Here is a 24,053-nt window from a genome sequence, read left to right as displayed (position 1 = left end):
GTGAAATTGAATCATTAAAACTTGGAGGAGTAGCATACTGAAAAATTGTTTACTGACAAATGGACACCTAACTGTGGTATGAGCTCTTCTGGCCTCTGACCAGTAGAGCTAAAAATCATGTCTGTGATTGATTGAATATTGTTTAACGTGTATTATTTAATGTAAAAAATGGATTTGGAGAAAGGAAGACTGGGTTAGATAATCAAAATATTATAATTTCTATGATATACGTAGAAATTTCCTTGAACTTACTAAACTACTGTGAAATCACCAATTTGTGTGTGTGTGTGGTGTGTGTGGGTTAATTATCATTGTTTTTGAGGTATGACTTAGGAATCCATGAATTCATGTCCACCATGAAATGTAAAATTTAATATACATAACTGCTTTATAACATTTCGTCAAACCCAAAATCAAATACCCATGAACAATGTTTTTTTCCTTGAAAAAATAATCCACTCTATGAGCAATAGCAAGAAGAAATTTTATCAATGACTTGCATTGCATTTTACATACATGTACAACTCTTTTAATGTACATCATACTGTATTAATTGATAATTGGTATAATTAAAATATGCAATTGGAACAATATGCATTTAATGATGAACAAAAGAATACATAGATATACATGTAAATTCAAATCTTGCTAGTCATACAATACATGTAAATGTCAATATTTTTTGTTCAATCAGTTCAATAGTTCATTGCATGTAGTAAAATGCAAACATTAATGTATCTACAGAATATGACCCATCTGCATGATGAGTGGAGTATAAGGTGTCAATTGAATAAAACAACAGACAGTGGATGACAATGAGCATTCGTAACTTCAAAGTAATACATTCCCATAGTTTGTAATGGTGTCATCCATTACGAAGTTCTGAAATGTATTCTTTTCTAGAGCTGCCTTCTGGGTTATGCACAATCTTATATTCAGCAGTACAATACTACATGTAAATGTATAAATGTACATAAGGAAAACAATGTTTTAAAGTGTCTTCATTATAACTTGCAATGAATTTTTAATTATAGAAGTATGATTCCAAAAGTTTACCCTGATAAGAAATACAGATACAAGTATCAGTAATGTTGCAAATTTCTTTCAGAATGATAAAACTTGTTATATATGTACTTGCCCCTTCCTTTATAATCAGTGCATCTGGAAGTGATGAAATTGGTAAACTGTGGCTAGCGTCTAGCTCCCAACAGTGTTTGCAGTAGGGCATTTTAATGGCGCCATGCATTCCAGATGAAATACTGGAGGCAGAATTTCAGCCTCCACTTCTTTACAAACGTATGTGAAAATACTCTGAAAGGAAAACAAGAGGTACTGTGAGCAATGCTCACTAAGAATACCCCCCGCTTACCCCAATCTCCCAAAGGGTGTTGGTAATAGGTATAAACTACCTCTTTTCTGAGTGTAAAAAACAAATGGCATGACAAACCGAACCATATTGCTACTTCGATGTCCAGTGTGCGTGACCTTTGACCTTTTGACCCCAAAATCGATAGGGAACATCTTCATCCCATGGGTAGTCCATATGTATGATATGGTGACGGTAGGTGGAAAGGATAACGCTTTAGAGCCCAGAAACCAGAATGCTACTTCAATGTCCAGTGCACTTGACCTTTGGACCCCAAAATCGATAGGGAACATCTTCATCCCATGGGTAGTCCATATGTATGATATGGTGACGGTAGGTGGAAAGGATAAGGCTTTAGAGCCCGGAAACCATTGCGTCTACAGACGGACGGACAACCCGATTCCAGTATACCCCCCCCCCCCCCCCCCCCCCCCCCACAACTTGTTGCGGGGGGTATAAAAAATATGATAATAAATATTGCTGACAAGAGGCCTATATGTAAATCTTTACCATCACCAGAATGTGAAATAGCCCTTAATTTTTGCCAAAGATGTCACATTTTAAGGGGACACTTTCCTTTTCCTAAACATACAATACATCTCTTCAATTTGCACTGAAATATTTTGTCATGAATTTCATGACTTTGGTAGAGGGTTTAAATGTTTTCAACTATGCATTTGTTTTTTCCTAGAAATAGTCAGGAATAGATTTTATAGTTTTATATTGTTTTTACTCCATTTCTTGTTATTATTACTATTCTCTTTTTCCTTATTTCTTCTCTGGTAATTATTTGTAATGCTCAACTAAATCACAATGGCCCTGAAGTTCTACATCATCACAGTTTCTCCCTATCTGTTCAACAGAGGATAAATTCCTATGTAAAAATTTGATTGCATATTATGGCCCAACCCTATTTCGAGGGAGGGGGTTGGTGTTGTCACGATTTAAACAAACTTGATTTACACAATCAATGAAGCCTTCATATAAGTTTTCTCTTTTTTGGCCTAGTAGATGATTTTTAAATGATGCCATTAAATTTTCAAAACGTCTTAATTATCTCCCCTTGAAAGAGAGTGTGGCTCTCCATTTGAACAAACTTCTATCAACTTGACCCAAGGATGCTTTCTGGCAAGTTTGGTTGAAATTGACTCAAATAGTTCTGGAGAATAGGAATAAATATAAGTGGAAAGTTTACAGACAACACCCAACAAACTCCAAACAACAGAGAAAAAGATGGGCACAGGGCACTAATAAATAAACAAGAGGTCTATGGGCCACATCACTCACCGGAGCACTTTGGCTACAGAAAAGCAGAAATCAGTTCAGAATTGAAAAGTTTAAATGTATACATGTTAGTGTTTCCAACCTACCACCCAGGGGGGTATGACTTGAACAAACTTGAATCTACACTAACTAAGGATATTTCCATATTTCTCTGACTAAATATAGCATACCCGGTAAAAAGATTTTTTTTTTTTTTTAAACTATATATTTCAATTTAAAACATTGATCTTCTATAATGGCCCGTTCTTCCCCCGGGGGTCATGATTTGAGCAAACTTGAATCTACAATGCCTGAGCATGCTTATGTATAAATATGACTAATGATGACTTTGCTCTTCTTGAGAAGATTTTTAAAGATACTTCCTCTATATTCAAATATAAAACTCTGATCCCCTGTTGTGGCCCTACCCTATCCCTGAGGGTCATGATTTGAATATACAGTATGTTATGAAGCTTTCATAAGTTTCATATTTTCTGGCCCAGTGGTTCTTGAGAAGATTTTTAAAGGATGCCACAAAATTTTCAAAAATTATCAGTTATTTCCCCTCGAAAGAGGAACAAACTTCATTTGAACAAAATTTAATCCTTCACCCCAGAATACTCTGTAACAAGTTTGGTTGAGATTGGCCCAGTGGTTTTGGAGAAAAAGATGAAAATGTGTAAAAAGTTAACAATGACGATGCCAACGACAGACAACGGACAAATTTGGATCAGAAAACCACACTTGAGCCTTTAGCTCAGGTGAGCTACAATGACTACATTTGTAAATTGAGTCTTTGACGTGGGTGAAACAATAAAATAGGAAGTAGAATAATGTTACCTGCAGAGTGTCATCTTTACAGAATGGTCTTGTAAAGGACATCCCCCCATGGTCTTCGTATATTATTGTTATAACTTTTCGCTCCTTATCGGGAAATGCTATGACAGTGTCTTCTGCCATCTGCAAAAACAATTGATACATAATTAATTCAACATAAATTTTTAAAACTAAAACTGCACAATATTTTGTGAATTATTCAGAAAAGTCTGTGACATGGCCTGTCTGGACTTTCATGGCTTTAGCTCTTTGAGAAGCATAACTATCAATAAGATTCATGAATCATGTATGCACTTCTTAGTTTAAGAAGCTTTAATGAACTGTTATTATAATGAAAAGCACAAATAAACCTCACACGTGTATTGTCAAAAATATGCTAATATTATTCAATTGTTCATGAACATTATCATTAGAATACGCAACTTCCAAGATATCAGCTCTTCTGTGATGGAGGTACGTTTAGTATTCTGTTGAACACTAGGTGGGTACAAGATGTACACATATATTATAGATTAGCACTGTAAATAAGGATAAAATTTATGAAACCATAAATTTTGTTCATATCAGCCGTTGGTATACATTAAACTGACCATGTCAAGAATAATATTTGTTGAATTAGGCCATGAAATCAAAATTTGAAATAATTTTTATTTCCTCAACTGCAAGAGTGATATACTTTAATCAAAGAAAAATGAGATTATCGATTTTTTATTTTTTTTAGCTTTTTTATTATTGAATAAACTTACTAATATTGTGTGTTCCTGCAGTCTGTGTGGTTGCATGATGTCTGATAATCGGCCTTTAGGCAATATATGAAGGCAGTGATGAGCATTTGTACCCACCACGTGTGCATGAAAGTATGTTTTGTGTCTCACTGTGTGTAAGAGTTCCACAAAGGGAACGAACTATTGGGCAACTCGGAAATTGCGTATTAGACCCAGGTGACCTCAAGAAGGTATATAAAACAATTTTCTATCAATTTTCAACATGAAAGTCCACCACGTTAAGAAATCCAGATACACACAAGTTGGTTCTATAAAAGTTCTGTTACTGAAGATGTACCTATTAAATTGTAATTTTTATGTCTTTTTTATATATATTACTGTTTGAGATGGATGAAACATGGAGAAAAGTCCACGCATTTACAAACCTTTCTTCTCTTTATCTTCATTTCCATGAGCTGGAAAAGATTTTTATCAATTGAAAATAATCTGAATTCTTAGAATATGTAAAATCAAGAAACAAATGGAATAAAAACAGCCACAACAACACAACACTTTTTTCCCCACAAAACAAAGTACAGTATCTAAGATTTCTGTTGAACTTTACTTTGATATTTATTTCAATATTGATTGGACAGGAAAATACATAAAAATATGCATAAATTTAAAAATGAATATATAGTAAAGAAGTTTGCTTTATGAAGTTCATAGGATTTACAGTGTTGTAACACATGAACATTTTCTTTGGCCTTCATTCCCATAATTTAATTTACTGATCATTTATAATCACTGTTGTACCAAGTACTTACATCAAAGAACTCTTTTACCTCCAGGTCTATGATCTGTAAATGAAAAAATTGTCTTATATTTGATAAGTTATTTCAGGAAATTCAGAACAAGAGGCCCACAGGCCTCATCGGTCACATGATTACTAGTGAAAAAGTATCACTACTCCAAAGGGCTATGAAACCTACAAATTTTTTTTTTACTGTTCTGAATATCTAAGCTAAATTCTAATGTTCAGCAATAGTATAAACACTAAGATTAAAAAAAAATACAATTTCTTTTTTCATCCTTACCTGCTCTTTCTAATTATCCATTTAATTCTAATTTAGTATCAATAACACTAAAGAAGATGTTATTTAAGTGTTTTACATATAAACACTATATAGTAAGTTTGGCCCCACCCAGAGGTCAAAACCCCTACCCCGGGAATAATGAAATTTACAATTTTGGTGGAGGCTTTCCTGCTCTACATCACTAGGCATTTAGTTTTTCTTACACATGTGCGGTTGTAGAGAAGATTTTTGAAAATTGGTCAATTTTGGCCCCGCCCCTAGAGCCTCAGGGGTGCTGGAGTCCTGAAATTTATAATTTATGTCCCCCTTGTCCCAAAGATGATTCATGCCAAGTATAAAAGAATTGGACTAGTAGTTATCAAGAAGAATTTAAAAATGTTATCAATATGGTTCATTTTAAGTAAGAAGGAGTTATGATATAAATTGTCATTGCAAAAGAACTAAAGTTATTATACAGAAACCATATCATGCAACTTATGATTTTCTGAAATAAAGTGTGAAAACTAAAGTGTTACACACACTGACACAAACTGAATGACAGACAGTCAGACTACAAGACTTAGACAAAGAAAATTATTTTCATTAAACTATGATGAACACGTTATCTTTTCCATAGTACAAGTCAGTATACAATGTCCTGATCATTGGGCTCTGCAAATTAAATGATTTTATTTTTCATAACTTATAATGCACTGTAAATACATATGAACTTCAGTATCTTGAACACTGATACCTTGAATACCAAATATATATATGTCTACAATGTAAGTGATTTGGAAGTCCCAAGCACTATTTAGTTATATTACTTATATAACATACCACATACAGACATAGATAACTTACTGGCGAATCCTCAATTCTGTCCTCCTTTGAAAGCTTAAAACAGGAAAAGTAAGTTTATGGTTAAGAATTTCAAGGTAGATGAATATGGGTATGGCAAACAATGTCCCTCACATGGTCTGCCCATTAAGAGGTAACATATACATGATCAATGTCCCATCAATGATGACTAAGTACACATGATCCACATTTAATTAATTACACTTAGCGCTTTTGCCGTGTAGTTCGGCTCTTCAGAGTGTAACAAGTTTTACATTGTACAATGTACTTGTTATGGCGCATATATATATATATATATATATATATATAGTCAATTACAATTGTTACAGTCCAGGATACAGTGGAATCTTAGGATTCTTATGAAATTATAATTTCCTGGATTGCCATTTCTTTAAAAGGTTCTTCAGTGTGTAATTTCATGATTTAATTTTATGAAAATAAATAAAGATCAAATTTAATAATTCTTTAAGGAGGGGTACCCATGAAATTCACAAAAACTGAGATAGTGCAGATTCAACAATAATTTCACAGGAAGCCATCCATTAAATCATCAACCCTATAATGTCTTACACAAAGAGTAAATCACTGGGTGCAATCTGATGGCTTATAACTAAATGTAAATACTTATAGTTATCCACAAAAATATACAATGTCATTCACATACAGAGTTAGCCTTGGCATCTGTAATTTCTGAAGGTGTTGGGTATACCTCAATGTCAGGAAGCTCAAAATCATCAGAAATCTAAAAGAAAAAAATTAATAAAACAGTATGTACAAAGATTAGTTAACACAATGCATAATTCTGAAATTTACAAGTGTTATCAAAAAGAACATTAAAAACTATACATGTATATTCATTATTGTATGATACCTTAAAGCTGAATACGACTTGTAAATAGCTATATGCCATATTAGTTTCCCTATCTCCAATATCACCACAAGGGTATATAATTATACCTTTCTCATTTGTTTTACCTGATTGCACACCTGGAACTCCTGGTTGACATGTAGTATTTCTTACATTATGTCTATAATGTTTACATTTTATTTCGCTATGTTACGTGCATTTTGTGTTTGTTTGTATTGCATTGACCTGTGCTATTGCTGTTACTTTTTCTCCTGAAGTGGTATAGTCGCACACATTTGATAATTTATTGCAACTGAGTAACAATGGCTATGTAAGATGTACGTCCACACAGGTCATAACCATATACTGAAATACTTGGAACCATGAAGAATTTAGGGGCTTATAATAGGCGCTGAAGAAAAGGGGGAGCAAAGATAAATATGGGGACAAGCCTTTTAAGAGTCGTGTTCAGTTTTCATTGAATTTTTTTTATTTTTTACTTTTATTAATGCATTAAAATTTCAATATGATATACAAGTACATAGCTTATTCAACTTCTTCATTTCAATGATTAAGAAACGTTAACAAAATGTAATTTTATACAATATTTTTATCAAAACAAAATTAATGTGCAATCTAATGACTTACCCTCAATGATTCATCTTCATTACAGGTCTTTGATTTGTCTGTTTTTGGTGACTGCATAGAGAAAAAAAAGACATGTACTGTGGAATCATTAAATTCATGGCCGCTCATTTTTTGAGGACACCCCCCCCCCCCCCCCCCCCCCCCCCCAAATCAACGAATTTAAATCCTCAACAAATTATGGAAAATAGTATTAATTCATTGATCATACAAATGACTTTATAAGTGGGTCAAGGTCAAAAGTTTTGGGGCGGGCACCCCTCCTCCATACCATCTCCTTATGTTCCAAGTTTGAAGTCTTAAAAGTCAAAGGGTTCTCTAGTTAGGGCCTGGACAAAATTTGGTTGAAGAAGAAGAAGAAGAAAAATTACAAAAACAATATGTCTCCCCTTTGAAAGGGAGACATAATAAAGGGGAGACACAATTATAATTGTGGTAGAATTTAACATTGGGTTACCTTGACTGGCACATCTGTGTCTTCCTCCAAAGGGCGTTTGATCATGCGAGACTAAAATTTAACATTTCAAACATGTAAAACTATCTAATTAATTTGTCAAACCATGCTAAAGAAAATTTCATTTGATAAAGAATGTTTAAATCCAAAATAACTTACTGTCTGCACATCATCTCTCTCAGAGGAACTCTTTAATGGACACATTGGCTGAAAATGAATGCACATGCAGGTACAATTCAATTTAAATGACATTTCATATTTTGGTACAAAATGCTTTGTATATTTTTCATGACTTGGTAATAAAGATATTGGCTGGAAAATCATAGAAATTACCTTCTACAAAAATACATTCATATGGAAACATTCTGCCTATAAAAAATTTAACTAAGAATTGTAATACAGTATAACTTACTAAATTGACATTAGAAGTAACATCCATGGTACTGGTAGCTGTAGTCATCTTTGCCTGTGTCAGTGTTGACAAAATTAAGGTACATATAGAACCCATTCATAAAAACCACAGGCTATAATAAGTAGTAGAGTGTATTTAAAAGTATAATGTACATGTATCTATATGTAAATGTACTACAGTGTACATAATTTAAAACTTGTTTCTGCATTACAAAAGAAACAAGAGGCACATGGGTCAAAACACTCATCCGAGTCACTATAAAACCTTGAATATATATTGGGGGGGGGGGGGGATGTCATATGATTTGAACAAATTTGAACAATTTATAATCTACACTTCCTGAGAAGGCTTCCATATAAATATGACTGTTTTTGAGAAGAAGATTGTACTTATATATTCCAGTGCAAAACCTTCATCCCCTATTGTGGCCCCAACCTAACCCCTAGGGTCATGATTTGAACAATCTAGAATCTATACTTCATAAGAAAGCTTTCACATAACTTTCACCTCTTCTGGCCCACTGGTTCTTGAGAAGATTTTTAAAGATTTTTTCTTATGTAATTCAATGCAAAATTTTGATCCCCTATTATAACCCCACCCTACCCTGGGAATCATGATTTGAACAATTCTGAATCTACATTCTCTCAATAAGCTTCCACATATGTTTCACCTCTTCTGGCCAAGTGGTTCTTGAGAAGACAATTCTAAGAAATGTTCTTTATATATTTCAATGTAAAACTTTGATCCCCTATTGTGGCACCACCCTTACCCTGGGGGTCATGATTTGAACAATTTAGAATATACATTTCCTCTAGAAGCTTCCCTATAAATTTCACCTCTTCTGACCCAGTGGTTCTTGAAATGATTTTTCAATGACCCCAACCTTATTTTAATTTTTCTGGATTACCCCCCCCCCCCTCTTGCAAGGGGCCCTGGGCCTTTATTTGAATAATTCAGAATCCCTTTTACCCAATGATGCTTTGTGCCATTTTGGTTAAAATTGGCCCAATGGTTCTTGAGAAGAAGTTAAAATGTGAAAAGTTTACAGACGGACAGACAAATGACGGACGGACACCAGGTGATCAGAAAAGCTCAATAACTGAACCTCCAGTTCAGGTGAGCTAAAAAGTTTGGTTTGCTGATGAAAAAACATTCAAAAACACTAAGCTCATTTTGATTTACTTACACTCTGTTCAACACTTTTTCCGCTTTTCTTTCCAAAACCTGATGGTCCCGGCATCTAGAAATAAGTTGACACTTCAAATAACCTAAATTTAAATTCATTGATCCCTGTAGGTGTTTAAGCTACGACCATTGCTACCCATAAAAGCTTATGAATAATACGCCGGTTTCGAGATACGCTCGAGTTATTTCCCTTTGAAGAACTCTCGTACATAGTAAGGCATGAAACAACTTGTTTACATGCGGGAGTGGGACGAATATTCATCACGGCATAAGTGAATGTAATCATTAAGTCTCTCATACGCTGTTTAATCACCCGAATTCAAATGATAAACAAACTATTAGTAAGTGATAAGTATTCAGGGAGTAATTAGATACATGGAATTCTTATTGTATCACGTAATTTTATTGGTAGTAGGTATCATATCCTGGATATTACTTTCAAATATGACATTGTTTTCATGTTTCTGCTTTAGTAAAACATTTCTTTCAATAGTATTTTGTGTTTCCAACATTTATATATTTAAAGAGAAGCCGCTATTAATACATTTTATTGTCTTCCTCACTGACAGTAGGTTCACTATGTCCCACTTAGGCCCTCAAAGTTCTACTAAATGTACCTCCTACACAGGAGAGCTCTTATCTCAAAACTGGCGTATTACAAGCACTGTCGGTATATGAGGTTTTTTAAAAAATAATTTGTACCAATGTGAAATTGTTGCAAACACATAACTTATCAGAAAGGAACAATTGGCATCAATTCAACATTATATCTTTTGATTGTAAAGCAGTGGCAGATTATAACTATTAAAGGGAAGCATTGAAAAATTGAATAGCATATCAAATTTAACCTACATTTGCATCATCTCTACATTCCTTCATTTCTTCTGTCTCAGTTCTACAGGACTGCAGCTGTAATGCATAAGAAGAAAATCTTGCATTCAAAATAACATTGTAATAATAGAATAAATAAAACATACATGTAATTCATATTTTTTTATGTTTCAAACAAAAAATAATTTTGCACCTTTCCAAATGACCACATATTTTAAAAGGATCCAATTGAAACTAACATCTTTATTCATATGTATTTGGTTTTGATTAAATAATAATTAGAATGCATGTACTCATAGACTTGTATGATACTATGCAATTACAATTTGAAAGTCCCACAAATACATGTTCATGTAACTTTGTGATTACAAGGAAACTGCATACTTACAGATTTGGATACCTTTAAACTCGGTAACTCCAAGTCATCATGGTCATCATCAAAAAACTAAATATAGAAAATTTCCACAAAGTTCAGTTATTTTCACTTCAAGAATTAATACATATGTACCTAAGCAAGGTGTGTTTGTGTTTCTCAATTTGGCTTGTAAGCACAAATAATAATAGCTTTGATCTTATATAAGCCTAATACGAATCACATTACTACTGTCATCTTCAAGGTATATCACACCTGTAAATGACCAATCAAAATTAACTTCCTCAATTTGTAGTTCCATATATACCTCAGAATTATCTTTTCTTCGATTAAATTCTTATTCAGTTTTAAAAAGTTTTGTACATCTGACAAGAATATTTAGTGTATTTTGTTGGAAAATGATCGTAACATGAGATATGGTTCTCATTTTGATTTGACTTCGAAGAAAATAAAAGTATCTGTATAAATCAATTGGCCTGAAAATTTTTTGTCTCGATCTGTGAATAAAAGTTGTTAGTAAAAAATTAAAAAAGAAGGAAAAAACATCAAGTAATGAAACACTCACAGTTTCCCTAAATGTTTTAGAATCTATGACATGTATTTCAAAATTGTTAACAGTGGAATTTCACAAAATCACATTAAAATCCATCGTCGCAAACCACAGGATATAATGTTTCATTCTATTGTTCGTGATATAGAATGAAACAATGACCCGTTGATTGCGACGATTAAATCATATCATAATTTTTGCATTTGTCATCACCAGAATTGACAAGAAAATACTTCAGTTTCAACAACTTTATAACAACTTTGAACTCCGAAAATTTGTAGATGAATTATATGTTTTCATTTTACCGGTATATCCATATCTGAAGTGACATGTATGAAATAAAATAATATATGTATTGGACAATGGTGGTTTTCCATTGAACAAGCAAATGGTTGATTGACAGACAGGTCAATCACCAAATTGAAATAAAACAACAATCAAAGGAAAAAATATTCATACATAAAACTTCATTTAAAAAAAAAACAACAATATAAACCTTTGGGATTTTCTGTCTGTTAAATTTTCCTACTATTTCGTGCCTTTCTAAAAGTATCAAAATTATTAAAACACTTAATTTTATTATGTAGGTGTGAGTGTAACTAATAAAAGATAAAACTATCCACATATGATTTGATGTCCTACATTTGCTATCGATACACAGTATTTCCAAGTCTTTCTGATTCTCAGAATATACATTTCTTCAAAGTCATGATAACAATTCCATACAAATTTAAGGCAAACATATCCTGTACAAAATGAGGCCTCATTTATTGTTTATTTCTTGACTAGGAACTATAAATGAACATTCTGACCCATAAGTCTATCATTCCACAAGTCATAAGGGAGAAAGCTTTATATATAAACATCTTGAACATTTACAGTAAATATTACTCTGAAAATTAATAACACTGTACATGCTATAACCTTCAAATCCAATTATAGTAATATGCATGTTACCAAATAACCATACATTGCTAAGTATTTGTGGATACAATCCATTATTTGACAAAAATTTAATGCTGTCATTATAAAGAGTTTAATGGAATTTTGACCAAAAACAAAGAACTTTCTGAGAGGTACCTTTTCCCTTGGCCATGGCATACACCTTCAAAGGTTTCTTTGGTACCTTCATACTCTCAAGTTCCAATAACGTAGCATCCTCATTCATTCGTTGTAATCCACTTCTCCCCATCACATAGGGAACAAACTCTATACTCCCTTTAAAATGTTCTCTCAGGGATGTCATCCAGTCCCGAGTAGTGTGCCCAGGACTGGTCGAGATCTTCACACATCCCGTCAAACCCTCTTCACAGGGAAAAGCTCTTTTAAGAGCTTTCTTGTTTTTATCCATAACATGGATTAACAATTCCTAAACAAATGTTGAAATGTATGTAGTTTGCTATAACTAATGCATGAAATATCGACATTCCACTGCAAAACGCAATCTCTTACAATGGTATTGAAAAATACTGATAATTTACAAATACATGTATATCAACAATTAGTCACACATGTGGCTTGCTCATGCACAGTGTTAGAGAATGAAAATCAAATCTATTTACTTTTATTTCACAATTTCTCTTTTTGGACCCCAGTTTCGATTTTCTTCCAACATGCCCAAAACCATACTTCTCCTTCAGTTTTGCTAAGCTTTCTTTTGCACCTATCAACAAATATATATATATATATATATATCAAATTCTGACATTTCAGTTACAGCACACTGTATGCCGATAATGGCTGTAAAGAAGGTAATGATATTTTGATAGCATTAATTATTCAGCTGAACTGATGAGTGTTATACATGAATTGTTGCTCTCTTTATTAATAAATGAATTGATGATATCAAAAATTTAATTGATGTGTTCTACAATTACATTGAAAAGAGCAATAATTCTATTGATGTGCGCATCAATTCAACTAATCCTAGCAATAATTGAATTATTACTCTCTTCATTTGTAGTGTGCATTTAATATGTAATTTCCGAGTTGCCCAATAGTTCTTTCCCTTTGTGGAACTCTTATGCACAGTGAGACGCAAAACATACTATTGTCCACACGCGGTGGGTACAAATGCTTATCACTAAAGGCCGATTATCAGACATCATGCAACCACCCTAACTGCAGGGACACACACTATTAGTAAGTTTATTGGTTTTCAATAATGAAATAGTTCAAACAAAAATCGATAATCACTTTCTTCTTTGATTAAAATATCACTTGTACAGAAAAGGAAATAATTTTTTTTTTTCATATTTAATTTAATGGCCTAATTCAAACAAATATTATTCTTGATATGGTCAGTTTAATGTATACCAACAGTTGGTATAAACAAAATGTACACTTTCATTACTTAACCGAATTTATATAGCTAATCTATAGTATATGTATATATCTTGTACCCACTCAAGCGTTCAACAGAACACTTAACGTACCTCTTTCACAGAAGAGCTGATATCTCGGAAGTTGCGTATTAATTTATGCATGCAATAATTGCATTATTGATCTTTTAAATTGAATTATGATATCATTAATTCAATTGATGCATGCAATAATTCTTTTTATGAGAGCAACTATATGGTTAGTGATATCTTCAATTCAACATATCCACAATTGGATTAATGATCTCTTAATGACTGACTTGTTGCTCTCTTGAACTGATGTGTGCTTTAATTTCTTATACAAAAGCGTTGCAAATAATTAAAGATATCTTCAATTAAATTAAAGAGATCATAAAATTATTCGACTATCTTCAAATGCACTAATTCCCTCACATTGATGCATGCATCCACTGAATTGATGCACACAATGCCACACATCAATTAGTGCTTTCAATTATCACTGTCATCAATTCAATTATTGCTTGCATCAATTCAATTGAAGAGTGCAATAACTGAATTGATATCTTCAAATAATGAAAAATATCTCTTATAATAATAAGTTTATGTTAATTTGGTTCTCCATTATTTCTATGCCAAAAACAAATTCATCAAACAATAGAACATTTAATCCATTCAGATTTCTGTGAAATTTCTCTTACACCTTTTAAGATCAATTCTATGTAAAAATCAAAGAAATCAGATAAGGTCTGGCCACTCAATGTCACAGATTTCTTTGATTTTCACAGTATTAACTTTACTTGCACCATCTTACATAATTTCAACCCCACCACCGAATTTCTACCATCCGTTGCCATGGAAACCGACAGCAGTCTATGAGGGCTAATTGAACTGCAAAATTCAGCCCGTTTTGCCCATGTTTTGTGCTTGTGGTATATAAAAAATTGAAAAAGACAACTAATTTTCTCCATAAATCTCGATTCCCCATAAAATTCCCTCCTTATTTATGATATCTATATCCACCTATGGTAAAGAGTGTGTTACTGACCGCTGTACCAATGTATTATAATTTGGCACTTTGCCAAAAAGTGATTTTTTGTTGGATTTCATTGGTGAATTTAGATAATTTGGAAAATACATACAGCATAATCAACTGCCATCAAAGGATGTCCATATGAAAGACTCTTAATATATATAAAAAGATTAATGGTGAAACGTAGTGCAATTGATCTGTAGTTGCATGAAAACTGTAGATTTGGGCATTTTGCCAAAACGGGATTTTTTGTTGGATTTCGTTGATGAATTTAGATAATTTGGAAAATACATACATCATAATCAACTGTCATCAAAGGATGTCCATATCAAAGACTCTTAATATATATAAAAAGATTAATGGTGAAACGTAGTGTAATAGATCTATTGTAGTACGAAAACTGTAGATTTGGGCATTTTGCCAAAACAGGATTTTTTGTTGGATTTCGTTGATGAATTTAGACAATTTGGAAAATGCATACAGCATAATCAACTGTCATCAAAGGGTGTCCATATCAAAGACTCCTAATTTATATAAAAAGATTAATGGTGAAATGTAGTACAATTGATCTATTGTAGTACGAAAACTGTAGATTTGGGCATTTTGCCAAAAATTCATACTAATGACAAATAATACAACCTACACCATTTTCAGTTAAAATGAACAATATGAGCAATTGATATTTCAAAAATAAACATGGAGAAGTTTAACATATTAATAAAAATTAGTTAGAGTGATTAAAAAAAACCCATGTAAACATAAACTGTAATCCAGTAGGACCCCCCCCCCCCCCCCCTCCCCAAACACCAAGTAGATTTTGCAATCATTTCCATAAATGAGCTATATTACATGTACTGTATTTTCATGTAAACTATTATCAATAACTATAAAAAGTCTTCTCAAGATATTGGGTAGATACCAATAAATTGTTCATTGTACTGCCTTGTATTTGTTGACCTTTGACCTGGAAATCATTAGGGTCATCTACTATTCATAACCAACCAACATATGAAATATCATAATTGAACAACAGGCCCAAGATATTGGGGGGGACACCATTGCATAGAGTACTTGCTACATTGCACCTAGTCATTTTTAATTACTTGATTTATTGATATTTTCCGCCACACTCAACAATTTTTCAGTTTTCTGGTGGTGCCCAGTGTTTATTGGTGAAAGTGAGAACCCAGATACAATGTACCTGGGAAGAGACCACCGACCTCCCGAAAGTAAATTGGGAAACTTTCTCACTTAATACCAGCGCGAGCGGGATTCGAACCCGCGCCGACTGAGGCCGTGTCATTTTGAACGCTATGCTCCAACCACTCGACCACGGAGGCCCCTGCCATTTTTAATCTTTTGACCTGAAAATCAATGGAGGTCATATACTATCAGTGACCAACCCCTGTATGAAATATCACTATCAATCAAAGGGTTCTGAAGAAACTGGTCAGACATCAATTGTACAGAGTATTGTATTGCACCTGGTGACCTTTGGACCAGAAAATCAATAGGTGTCATTTTCTACTGCAGAAACTGCATGAAACTTTAAAATTTATTGAAGTGTGTTCAGTGTTACTGTAATCTTTGTTGACATACCAGTAATTAGTAAATTTATAATATTAATACAGAACAACTCATTTTTGCAAAGTTGTTTATTCAACAAACATGGATCACAATGTTATCCAAACAACACAATCATCTTTTTTTAAAAATCATTATAATAGTGATTTTCCTTCAACTGTTCAGTAATGAATCCTTATTCAGTAGGCTCACATAAGACACTTGCAGGTTAATTTTGCAATGTTTTAGTTACATTAGTCTTCTGACACCAAAACTTGATCTTAACTAAGTCATGGTGTTTCCTTAGAAGAATAGTTTACTGAATCAGGATGGACTTGTGTCGTGAGGTGTGTTCATTGACTGTAAAACTCGCAGTTTTTTTTCCCATTCTCAAGAGCTCTTCTTTGTCTTCTATATCACATAAGAGTCATGGAATGCATCTTCTGCTCTTCAAGTTCTAAAAAATGTGTTGAACAAATATTGAAAAGTTCATCTTATTTTTCACATTTTCATACAGTACACACCTAATTCAATTTGATTAAACTAAATTTACATGTACAAGATCATTCATGATGCTAGAATAGTAATTTTACCACTTAATTAATTACTTAGTTGATAGATTATCATGCCCGCCCACCCGCCCCTCAAAAATCATCTGTGAAATAACATAGATTTATATATCTGGCATTAAATTATGCACTTCTGTTGACAAAAACTCGTTTGTCATCAATATATTTCTCAGAAAGTAAAAATTAAAAAACAAAATCTTCCCACAGTCTGCCCCATACTTTTTGGTGACCCAGGATGATAATCTTACTAATTAATTAAGTTGAATTGGCCTAAAGGATGTTATGTTTTGATACAGTTTGTATAAATGTGTTTATGCTGTATTGAAGAGCTATTAATAGTGTTAATACTCATAAATTAACAAGATGTCCACAAACCTTATTGGTTACATGAGTATTAATCAAATTTAAAAAAATTCAAAGTATCACTATAGCTCTAAGGGCTACAAAATCCATGTTATACACTATATGACTCTTTTGGACCCACATTCACAACCCTGTGTTTTCGAAATTCGCAATTTTGGTACCCCTTTCTGTTTTTCCTTCATAAGCATTCAGCTTTATTTAAGGTAGTCCCACCCTCCTGTGATGTCATAATATTTTGCGGAGTCAATGATTTAATAAGATGTATGCATAACATGAACATAAATTGTGTTCGAGTCTTTTTCAATAGTTATTGTAAAAAATCTTGTATAACCATAAAATATTTCAAACGTATATGAATAATCAATGAGCTACATTTTTCACAATGCTATACGAGTTATTTCCCCCTGATTACAGGGAGCGCGCATCACATTACTGTCATTCGATGGTGTCAAGTAAGGAATAAATAGAAAATTTGCAATTTCTGATTGCAATCAATTGCCAGTTAAGCAATTTTTCTAAGAATTAAGTGTAATGACTTGAAAACAGTATAACTGAACAAAATGTCTTAGTCACTGATTACATGTATGTGACCCATGTGTGTTTTTCTTGCAAGCAATGTATGGTCATGATGTAACAAAGTATGTATATATTAACTAGTCCTCAATTTCTTTAGATCAGAATCATGATGTCCTTAGTATATCAGCAATTCTTCATTATTAATTTCTATCAATATTTTCGACAACCAAACACAACAAAACATGCAATAAGATATGCCTAAAACACATACATGTACAACCAACGCATACATGTACATTATCAATTTATCGTTTCACAATGAACAACACTATTGTTGCTAAATGTACACCAGATGCCAATAAACAAAGCATGTTAATTATCTTGAATTGGCATCTCTAGTGTAAAATTTTTGTTAAAATTTACTTTTTAAGAATTTTCAGGCATTATTATGAAGTCACCCCCCCCCCCCCCCTTCCTTATAAATCACATGTATGCTTTCATTGTGCTCTTAATTCTAGGTGTCTGTTGTTTTAAAAACAGACTACTACTGAAATCCTCAGTATTAATTGCATAATTTGGACACAAATAAATGTCAAATACACTTGTAACCCCCCCCCCCCTTTCCCCAACTCTACAATTTAACGAAGTGTATATCTGAAAAAGTTTTCTCCATAAAATTGAAGAAATCAAACCCTGGTTCTAAAACAAAATTCTCAATTTTGGTATAGAGCATTTTCAAAAGTACCGTCAATCCAGAGTCCTTAGATTTACAATCTATGTTAATTCCCTTTGTCCCAAAGATGCTTAAAAGAAATTTGAAAAGAATTGGAAGGGTGGTTATCAAGAAAAAATATTAATGTTCAATTAACGTCTTATGATGACTGACGCACACAAATAGCAACATGTAGGTCACTTGAGTGATTCTCAACATTGACCTAATTAGAATTAATCATTTTTACAAATACATATATATGTGCGTCATTGACAACAAAACAACTAGTCTTTTTGAGTATGCTAATTAAGTGAAGTAATAAATTTTTTTAGGAAGTTGTGATGAAAACGTTTCAAGTCATCATGTCGCATAAAAAATGGATGGTCTCCTGTGATTATTCTAAAGAATTCAGTTTCCATGCAGGCTCTATAACCAAGAAATTAAACCCAATGTACCACATTCCCCACATCTATTAATTTGTTTTAGGATTTATAATACTGGGATTCAAATTTGAATTTCAAATTATGTATTCAATGTGTATATATTAATGCTGAATATTTACCTCCTCAAAGTCAGCAACTTGGTCAACTCCATCTTTAGGTGATTTGCACAGTATGATGCTCATACAGCTGAAACACAGAAAAGCACACATTAATTACATAAAATAGTGGTCATGTACTTTGGCCAAAATATGGGATTATTGAATGAAAAAGTAAGAATTCAAAAGTATTTGAATATTTACAATTTACATTTAATATTTTTTGATTTACTTCAGTTGACAGGACCTACATGTATTAAAATTTGAGGGCCCAGTTACAGGACCCAATTCAAAAATCAAAATCATAAATTTTTCATCATTTAATTTTTCCAAATCAAGTGTCCTAAAGTTCATAATTACAGAGATGAGAAAACTTTAAATCATAATAGTATTTGTGTGATTTCTTCTGTAGATTAGAACCATCACATATTAGTGGGGGTTATCACAGGTAAACAAACTTGAAAGTAGCCTGGCTCACCAATATATATGATTTTAACAATCTTTATCTAGAATGCACACAGGCATTCACATGTTTGTTTTTATTGTAAACTTGACAGTCAGAGAGAGAGAGAGAGAGAGAGAGAGAGAGAGAGAGAGAGAGAGAGAGTCATCACTTAGGATTACATAAATTAAGCCTAGTCCTTTTGAAAATTTCCACATGAAACATGATTTTATAAGTATTCCCCAATTTTTACAGATCCTGAACTCTTTGTAAATGTGATAGGAAACTCCCTGAGTGAATGTTAGGTTGGGGACATACTTAACTAGTATTCTATATTGTACACCCATGAAGTAAATGACAAGACCACTTACAATGTTCAGTCTACATGTATACCACTATAGCTGATTAGCCTGGCTGGCAGTATAAAATAAATTGGGGTTCTCATATGTTTACTAAAAGCCAAATTTTCTGATACATTTTATTCAGCCTTTACTTTAGAATTTGGATTCTAAATCAAATAGAATACTTACGTCAATACATGTTCCAACACGGCAACAGGCAGGCCTTTTTCATATTTTCTATGAATATGTCTGTCAGCCTTCTGTTTCCCTGGTCATTTTTTTAGTCGGATGTGATGCAATGAAGCGTTAAATTCCACAACATTTACTTTTTCTACGAATACGTAGACGATTGGATGCTAGAGTCCGGTGACTATAGCAAAGATCAAACGGATTTGTATTCCATGAAATAAACCGGGATCCTTTAGCACAATTGAAGATAAAGATCGTGGTAGTGAATTAAGTGAATAAAGAGCATCTGATATTGATAAACTTCTGAAGAATAAATTGATTAAAAACTCAATTTCCACCTCCTGCCATACTGAAAACAAATGAAGGCTGTTCATATCTCCAATACAAGAGAGTGTTACAAAGGGCAATAACTCTTTCTGATGTATTTTGGTTTGTGCACCAGAGGAAACTACTGGTTTATGTGTTTACCTTTGGTTTCTCCACAAATGTGTTTCTGTACTTTTTAAAAGTAAGATTCAATACATTTTACTAGCATGTGAGTTTACACCAAATGACTGGGCAAATATATTTTATCCCTCTCTAAAAATTACATATATCAAACCCTTATACATCATAAAAATAATTATTTCTATTGCTTTCAAGGATTAAATAAATACAAAAAAATTTCTAAAAGCTAGAACCTAGCTCAAAATAATTTTTACAATTGTTGTTTTTATAAACAATAGCATTTAATTTTTGATTATTCAAAATATAACATACATGTGCATTTCTTGTCCAGCTGTTGTTAGAGGATCGGTTTCCATGGCAACCGTTGCTAAGTCAAACCTTTGCATGTCCTTTTTGTTTTATATCTATCATAATATTGTTACACACAAAGTTTCATAAAAATATGTGACATACCGTGGCCACTGAATTTTGATAGTTACATAGAATCAGTCTTAAATATTATTCACTAGTCAATTTTACCATTTATTACCTTGGGACAAAGTTTCCTCAACATCACATGCGAGAACTTCAGTACCTGGAAATTCATTTCATAACACACTTAAACCTTCTTTTTGCAATTTATGTTCAATACTTTCATTGTCAAGGATGGATGTTATATAATTTATTGTTTCTTTTTCTGTAAAACCATGATAGTAAGTACTAACCAGGATCTGTTTCTTCAGAGGCCAAAGGTACCTTGGTACATTTTGTACCACAATTAGCACAAAATTTTGACTTTGCGTCAAGCTTCGAACCACATTCCATACAAAACATCTGCAAAGAAATATATTACATACACAATACTTGCATCTTCTTATACAGGCAAATAATACAGTTTCAAATTTTAAAAGTCCATACACTTACAAACATTTTCTTAATGGCCACGAGTAGTCCATTAGTGAGTAAATAGACATTGGCTATGTACAAGACACCATACAGCTTAGTTTATGTAGGCTATATATAGGACCGTCCTGCAAATTAGTTTCTGTAGGCTATATAAAGTACCACCATATCGTGTCCTAAACCTGCATAGCCGTATCTACCTTGCCATGCTGCAAGCATATCTGTGGGATTTTCATACAGAATCATGGACTAATGTGGCCTCCAAAAATTTTAAAAAGTGATTTCTTAAGTTGTATGCCTTCAAACACATCATGCAATCTAAACAAACATTTCTCAGATAGTGGATGGAAAATAAATAATTTTTTTAACAAACGCCAAGCATTTTATATATATAAATTTCAATCCATGAAAACAAATTCAATTGGTTACTCCTCCTAGGCACCTGATCCCACCTCTGGTGTGTCCGGGGGTCCGTGTTTGACCAACCCTCTATTTTGTATTGCTTATAGGAGTTATGAGATTGATCACTGTTCGTTACCTTCACCTTTCATTATTAAAACACGCACATACAGATATATGTCTAGTAAGTTATCTATGTCAAATTCAGTCAATCACAGTAATGGAAATGGTCAAGGAAAGTTAAATGACAGACGGTTAATGTGCAAATAGCCAAGAAAAATTACTGCATGCTGGTTGTGTAAATATATACATCGTGCCCAAGATAAAAAAAAAAGGGGGGGGGGCAGAAAAATGCTATAGATCTACATGGATAATAATACACGCTGTATTATTCACATTCTATCACCCACTGTACACATACCTTTTTGACAGATGGATGAACGTATTATATTAGATGATAGATCGATCGTAAGGCTCAGTAAGTTCAAATTGCACTACTCTCTACTCAGATCATATAACGACACTAAATCATGTGATTTCCCTATCACTCAGACGCTTGCTTACAGTCACGCATGAAATACATGTAATATCTGCCTTCACGCTTCAAATAATATCTGCCTTCACGCTTCATATAATATCTGCCAATCTGAAGTCGGAGATTATTATTGTGAATCCGAGTCAGACAAACGTTTTCTGTTTCAAGCGTCCAAATAATAATCTTGTCTTTTTGGCTGGTCCAGAATTATTATTGTCAGTACAGATTATATTTTGTAGCGTTCAAATAAAAAAAAGATAATTATTGTTGGCGATGTTCAGTAATTATTATTGTAGTGGAAATATTATATTTATAAAGATAAAGTGTGACTTTAAATCGGGTCAGTTTTTATTATTATTGCGGCAGTATTTATAATTATAATAATGTCATAAATAAAGAATATTTTTCTTTTGGGGATGATTTTATAATTTGGTATCTGAGAATCGGGACAGATTATTATTATCGCTGCGATATAATAATAATATCGGGCAAATAGCGGGAAATTTTTATTTTTGGAAGAGATTATAATTTTGGTATTTTATATAGGGAAAAATAATAATAATGTGGGGGTACCCTACGGCTTTCCATACTATCTGTCTAACAACATATTTCACTGGAAGTCTACACACGAAAAAATCTACATATAGCATAAATATTGTAATATTTTGATTTTAATTAAATAATTCAAACACATTTATTAATCTATTATTCTGGGAAAGTAGCCTATACATGGGTTGATTTTTACTCCATGTTTTACATATATAAAGATTCAGTATTAGGCTTTAAAATTAACACATTCACTAAGTTCCTCTTCAATTTCGTCAAATGTAATATAGAGTTAATACATGTATAATGACTATATCTCAGGGGAAAGGCAACTTTAGTGAGTTTATGAATATTGGATAACAAAATGGCTCAAACAAATATTGTTAATTGCCATCTTTCTTTGATAAAAGGGTCACTCATGTAGAAGAGGAAACGAATAATGATTTAATAGCCAATTTGATGATCTTATTCAAACAAATTATGCTTGATATGGCCAGAATATGCATACCAGTGATTGATATAAACAAAAGTTACGCTTTCATTACATTAATCGTACGTAATCGTTATGTACAGTGCCAGTCTACGATATAAAGTATACATTGTGTACCCACCATACGTCATAAAATGCGAAAGAGTTCGACAAAGGGAAATAACTTTTGGGTAACTCGGAACTTGCGTATTGAATAAAAGAAAATTATCAGTATTGTGTAAATTTTCATGGGAACTTATTAGCAAATGTATATATATTTTTTAAAGCCTAGCACTGAATGATTAAACATGTATAATTCAAACAGAAATAGAATTAAACATTAATTCAATACTTACATATTTCTGCTGGCAGCCATAGTACTGTACTCAGAGAGAGCATCAGACAGAGATATACACAGGCAAATGTGCCTCACGTGAATTTCACGTGAAATGCTGTTCACGTGAAATTCACATGAAACTTTCACGTAAATTTCAGGTGAATTTCACGTGAAAAGTGATTCACGTGAAATTCACGTTAATATGTCCACATGATTTTCATGTGAATCACTTTTCACGTGAAATTCACGTTAAAATATTCACATGAATTTCACGTGAACAGCAATTCACATGAAATTCACGTTAAATTTTTCACATGAATTTCACGTGAAAAGCATTATATCACTTTTCACATTAGTTCCTTGCGAAAATTTTAATGTGATTTGATTTTCGCAAGGAAATAATGTGAACGTTGATTCAGTTTACGTGAA

General features: G+C 32.7%; 1 protein-coding gene and 1 long non-coding RNA gene across 2 annotated transcripts; both read right to left on the bottom strand.

Annotated features, from left to right (window-relative positions):
* Positions 1-115: 115 nt before the first annotated feature.
* Positions 116-21,269, bottom strand: LOC125683273 (uncharacterized). Its single transcript, XM_056144588.1, has 18 exons — positions 21,161-21,269; positions 20,986-21,030; positions 12,967-13,067; positions 12,485-12,773; positions 11,078-11,109; positions 10,870-10,926; positions 10,503-10,559; positions 9,652-9,705; positions 8,466-8,519; positions 8,213-8,260; positions 8,057-8,107; positions 7,603-7,653; positions 6,772-6,849; positions 4,998-5,030; positions 4,617-4,646; positions 3,470-3,589; positions 1,139-1,311; positions 116-882 (listed from the first exon to the last, which is right to left on the bottom strand). Exons 1-17 carry the CDS (start codon positions 21,267-21,269, stop codon positions 1,198-1,200), a joined length of 1,323 nt encoding a protein of 440 aa, XP_056000563.1. The 3' UTR covers positions 116-882; positions 1,139-1,197.
* LOC125682789 (uncharacterized) lies at positions 16,423-20,368 on the bottom strand. Its single transcript, XR_007372659.2, has 3 exons — positions 20,010-20,368; positions 19,062-19,128; positions 16,423-16,796 (listed from the first exon to the last, which is right to left on the bottom strand). It is a non-coding gene; the product is annotated as an uncharacterized LOC125682789 (long non-coding RNA).
* Positions 21,270-24,053: the final 2,784 nt, after the last annotated feature.

Source organism: Ostrea edulis, chromosome 1 (assembly GCF_947568905.1).
Source record: "Ostrea edulis chromosome 1, xbOstEdul1.1, whole genome shotgun sequence".
In the NCBI taxonomy this organism is placed as follows: domain Eukaryota; kingdom Metazoa; phylum Mollusca; class Bivalvia; order Ostreida; family Ostreidae; genus Ostrea; species Ostrea edulis.
The sequence above is the reverse complement of the archived record's forward strand: the minus strand, read 5'-3'. Positions and strand labels throughout refer to the sequence as shown.

Coding starts and splice junctions, on each gene's coding strand:
- LOC125683273 (XM_056144588.1), bottom strand. CDS start 21,269: ATGTTTTGTATGGAATGTGGTTCGAAGCTTGACGCAAAGTCAAAATTT. Junction 21,031..21,160: donor CTCTGAAGAAACAGATCCTG/GTTAGTACTTAC, acceptor ATGAATTTCCAG/GTACTGAAGTTCTCGCATGT. Junction 8,261..8,465: donor TTACTTCTAATGTCAATTTA/GTAAGTTATACT, acceptor ATTCATTTTCAG/CCAATGTGTCCATTAAAGAG.